The sequence below is a fragment of the Vicugna pacos genome, chromosome 6 (genome assembly GCF_048564905.1).
Source record: "Vicugna pacos chromosome 6, VicPac4, whole genome shotgun sequence".
Classification (NCBI taxonomy): domain Eukaryota; kingdom Metazoa; phylum Chordata; class Mammalia; order Artiodactyla; family Camelidae; genus Vicugna; species Vicugna pacos.
The window spans coordinates 23,524,642-23,529,642 of NC_132992.1; the positions used below are offsets into that span (position 1 = coordinate 23,524,642).

The 5,001-nt window shown below is 56.6% G+C and overlaps 1 protein-coding gene across 1 annotated transcript; it reads right to left on the reverse strand.

Moving 5' to 3' along the window:
- Nucleotides 1–383: 383 nt before the first annotated feature.
- On the reverse strand, nt 384–2,590 carry CHST14 (carbohydrate sulfotransferase 14). Its single transcript, XM_006201646.4, has one exon. The coding sequence runs from the start codon at nt 2,332–2,334 to the stop codon at nt 1,204–1,206; it is 1,131 nt and encodes a 376-aa protein (XP_006201708.2). The 5' UTR covers nt 2,335–2,590; the 3' UTR covers nt 384–1,203.
- Nucleotides 2,591–5,001: the final 2,411 nt, after the last annotated feature.

A 5,001-nucleotide genomic window follows, 5' to 3' on the forward strand; every position in this document is an offset into this window, starting at 1 on the left:
ATAACCTCCCCTTGCTCACACAATGATCCCTCTTTTCATCTGGAGCCTCCTCAGTCAAGAAGTATTCCTGCCTAAGAGGAGGAGTATCTCTTACCTACCTACCTCCTCCTTCAGGGAATCATTGTGTAGATGTGCTCTAGACCTGGGGCCATTCCTAACGGGGCTTGCCCTTTGGTGGCATCCCAGAAGCTGAGTCTGTGATCTGGTATGGCCTCTGGGAAGCCCCCAAAGGCTCCATGGTAAGGTAATGGCCCACTGCACTGGCCCTTCCAAGTTACAATTTGTCTTACTGTCTCTACCTGCAAGCTCCCTCTCCTGACGTGGGAACAGAGACATCGGGGAGACTGGGTGGACACAGAGAAGCTCAGAGGGAGAATCAGAGATGCTGACTTTGTATACAAAATGGCTTTATTAAAAATTCAGCTATTAGGGAAACAAAACCTTCTCAAAGGTTCTATCAAAAAGTACACATTTTAAATAAACGCATCAGAAAAGTGGCAGCCAGACACACCAGGCAGTCACAACCCTGGGAGATCAGGGCATTGGATAATGTGCCCAGAGTCCCAAGAAGGGGCTGGGTACAGGGGTCTTTGGATGCTGCAGGGTCAGGACCTGGAGCTACCAGGCCAGGGCCCTTTCAGTCTTCCTTTCCTTGGGAAAATGGAAAAACTTGGTAAATGTAGGAAATTCAAAGTCTGAAGCAGAAAGATACAAAAGTCATTTGTAAGGCACGACTGCTGACTCCAGCCTTGAGGCACATAGAGTGGATGAATGGCGATCAGACCCCAAGGGCCCCCAGCTCTGGTTGTGATCCAGCTTGGTGCCACCTGTGGGTTTGGCCACAGGTTAAATTAAGGTGGACCAAGTGGACTGCACAGTCCCTGCAGGGATGGAGCCAGTCTTTAGAACAGATGTGCTGCCTCACTGGTAAACTGGTATCTGGCCCTGCCAGATCAAGAAGGATCACACCGGCCCTCCAAGAAATCCTCCTATAGAGAGTACCAGACCACCTGTCCAACCCTGTCCTTTTAGCCACTATGAGCATCTATCCTGGACAAGGAACTTTCAAGGGCAGTCCTTTCCATCTAGGCATCTGGAAAAGCCCCAGGTCCCAGAGCCAGGGTTTCTCTGTATGGCAGGCAGAAACACAGAAGCTGGCACTGTCAAAACCAGTCCCCAACAGCTTCTGGCCTATACCCGTGGTTACTGGTGGCAGGCCTCCCTAGTGACATTAGGCAGTGGGTAGGCAAAGAGAGAGAAGTCCAGGATATACTTGGGCAGCACATCCTGCAGTAGGGCCCGTGGGGCACTGCACAGGTGGTAGTGCAGGCTTTCCGGGCTGGCAGGTCGGTACCAGGCCTGGCGAGATGGGAATCGAACATGGGGTGGTGCCCGCACCCACTCCAGCACCTGGTTGGCATCTGCCTCCAGCCTCTCATAGGAGCCCACAAAGTCGTAGCGCACGGCACAAGGTTGGCACAGGTGGTACACGGGCATCCAATGTTCGTTCATGCGCTCAGGGTCCTCGTCCACCAAGTATCTCAGGAACTCGGGGAAGGTGACATCGTCCCCTGCAGGGCTGGGCCCCGCTCCAGCCCTGTACCGCCTCACTATTTCAGCCCCATAGCGCTGCTGGTACTCTCGGATCTCACCAAACTTGTTGCGGTAAGCCGAGAGAAGGCGTTCTAAGGGGTCCCGCACAAACAGGAACTTGAAGTAGTGCTGCAGGCGGTAGCGAATCTCCTCAGGCCGCAGGTCTGAAAGGAACACCAGGTCGCTGCGATGGTCCATCTTGAGACGGACGTCCACGTTGTCCAGGACGCCCGCCAGCACCTTCAGCACCCGCTTCCAGTTGGAGCAGGCTACCTTGGGGACGTAGCAGTAGAGGAAGCGGTAGCGGTCACTCACGAGGATGTGGCGCAGGAGGGTGCGCCGCTGCCCCACCGGCAAGTCCCAGGGGTCCCGGGGCATGCCCGGTTGTCCGCACACTGCCCGCAAGGTCCGGTTCCGGACGTCCTGCCTCACCTGCAAATCCGAGTCTCCGGCATCCAGGGACAGCCCCCCAGGCCTAGGGGCCGTCCCGCGCCAGACGACGCCCTCACGGTTGGAAGGGTGCAGGGGAAGGGGCTTCATCTCGGCCAGGATGCCCCGCTCGATCATGAGCAGCAGTCCGCTGGAGGCCACGATTACCGCGAACATCAGCATGGACGGCAGCAGCAGGGGCGGCCCCCCAAGCCCGGCCCGGGCCCTGCCCAGGGGAGCCCGCCTCAGCGCCCGACCCAGGGACTCGGCGCCATTTGGGGCCGCCAGCGGGGTCAGCGGGCGGGGGAACATGGTGCTCCCGAGGCGGGGGCCTGCGCGGGCCCGGCCGATCCGAGGGCTTGCCCGGGAGGCGGGCTCGGGCTGGGGGCGGGCCCGAGAGTTTGGGCCCGCAGAGCCGGGAGCGGGTCGGGGAGGGAGGGGAGCGCTGGCTGGAAACCTCCGCGCGTGCGGGGGTGGCCGACTTCTGGGCTGCGGCGCCGGAGCGGGTGGCGGGCAGCAGGCTGGCGCGGCGAGGGACCTGGGCCGGATATCCCGCCCGGCCGCTCTCCGCCCCCGGCCCCGCCGTGACACAGGCGCGGGGGCGGGCCCCGGCTGGGGGCGGGGAGAGGGGCGGGCGCCCCTGCAGGGAGCGGGCTGGAGGGCGCGTGCAGACCCCCACCCTGGAGGGGGCGCCTGAGCCAGGGCCGCCCTTGTCCTCCGAGCTTCGCGCACAAAAGCTGCCGAGGCCCCGAAGGCAGAAAAGACCCAGGCCGCGGTTTCCTCAGGCTCGCCGCGCGTGCCCTCAGGGAACTGGGCGGAGAGGACCCTCACCCAACACAGTGCCACATACTGGCCCGGCTGAGCCCTTAATCCAGCGGCGGGTCTGGAGGCAGGGGGCCTCCGTAGTGCTCTGCGCCAGTCCTAAACTTCTGGAAGTGTATCTTGTGGAAAGCAGAGTCGCCAGTGTGCTCCCCCTACCCACCCTGTCCTCAAAACTCCAATAAAAAGGAGTAAGACTGTCGGGCACTGACCAGAGCCCGCTCATCTCCATGGAGACTCTGAGATTTAACAGTACCTGGCCGTTAGTGTGTATCCACTGGGTAATGCTGAAATGTCTGGCAATGGAATCTTCTCCCCTCGCCTCTCTCCCTTCCTTCTGGACTGAAGAGCTGGGATAATTGAGACACTCTGGTGAGGGGTCAATGTTAAGTTGGTGCCTCGTGACCACTGGTGTGGTCAGCATGCATTCTGAAGGGTGAGGAGCTGGGGGCACAGAGCAGCAGCCTCTTTGCCTGGAGCCAATTAATGGCAGCAGGCCAGCCACGTGGAACTAGAGGCGTAGGTGGGAAATGCCTTGGACGTCAGTGACAGCCTTTACTGCTCTTAACTGGGCACCTAGCTGAGTATCCAGACTTCACCCTGTCACGTGTGGGGAGCCAGTGAGGCTCTAAAACAGCCAGCAGTGATGTGATCAGAGTCCATATTTATAGAGGCAGGTGTCCACTCAGTGTTTTGTATTATCTCCTTTAGTTGTCACAGCCACCCTAGGTACTATGGGCATTCCCACTGCACAGCTGAAGGCTCAGGGAAGCTGATATCCTATGGGTCGGTCTGATTCTAAAACCTAAGTTCCTAGTCATGATCCTTCAGATTAATGGGGCGCAAACAGGGAGGGAGGAAGCAGCTGACCCCAGCACACACTGCACTGAGGGAGTGATGGAACAGAAGATGCCAGAGGCTTTGAGTTTAGTGAAAGATTGGAGCTTCCACTGACAAGAGGAATTCAGATGATGAGGGGCCTGAGGGATGAGATGATGCTAGAGGATTCATGGCTGGCCCCCCAGTCCTAGCAATGTAAGCACAGTGGATGATGGAGGGGAAGGAATGGGACACCTAGGGGCCTTCCAGCTCCTCAGAGTAGGCTCCCACCTCCCACTATCCAAATGCCAGGGCACATCGCAGGATGGACCATTCACTAGTTTGGAACCCTAATGGGTTCAGCTCTCATCGAACTGCTCCTTGCTTCCAATAGCACTGAAGGTAGATTTCTGGTGGTAGGACTGTTTCCACTGGAATCTTTTTTTCCCCTATTAAACAGTAAGTACATCTTTTATACTAGGAAAGGAAAAAAAATTGACAGAAGTTTTTGATAATTGGGTCACATGTGCTTATTTCTCTGAACAGTCTTCTGTGTTAGCGGTCACAGTGAGGCCATCCGAATACAGGAATAACCAACCACTTATTATGGGGAAATCCTTAGACAAATACTTTGTCTTCACACTGGTTTCTGGTCTGTAAAATGACAGGATTCCACCATTCTCATGGGACTCTTGTGGGCAGCACACTGATGGCAGTGCTAGAGTATGTCCATGGTTGTGTCTGTGCCACTAAGAACCTCTATGGAAATGCACCTGCCCAGATGTCCTTACCAATATGCAGGAGAGGGTTGGCCAGTATATTCTGCCTCCAAGGAAATCCCACAGCCTGAGTCGCCCCACCTTGAACAGTCAACACTGAGGCTTTGGGGCTAGGGCTGGGCTAAACCAAGGGTCCAAGAAGAGCCTCTGGCCCAATGATGTGACATTCATTTCCTTACTAAGGAGTGCCAGTTACAAGATACTAAGGCCCTTGAACAGTTTCTGCTGGCCAGTTCTTCAACGGCACAACCCAAGGTGTTGAGGTAGTATCTTCACCACGCAACTACGTGGGGACCAGTTCCCAGGTCACTGGCCACAATCTAAGGATTTTACACAGCCCAGGCAGGTGGTTCTTGCCACTGTGACACCAAGAAGTCAACTCCAAGTTCCTATCCCTCTATCTCCTCTCCTCCATCTGCTTTCCCCTTACTTTCCTGTGCTCTCTGCTTACTGGCCTTAGTGACCCCCTGCACTGCAAGGGTTAGGAGGGAGCCCCCAAAACAGAGTAATGAGCCCTTCTGCACCCACATATAAAAAGGATGACAGGACACACAGGAAATGA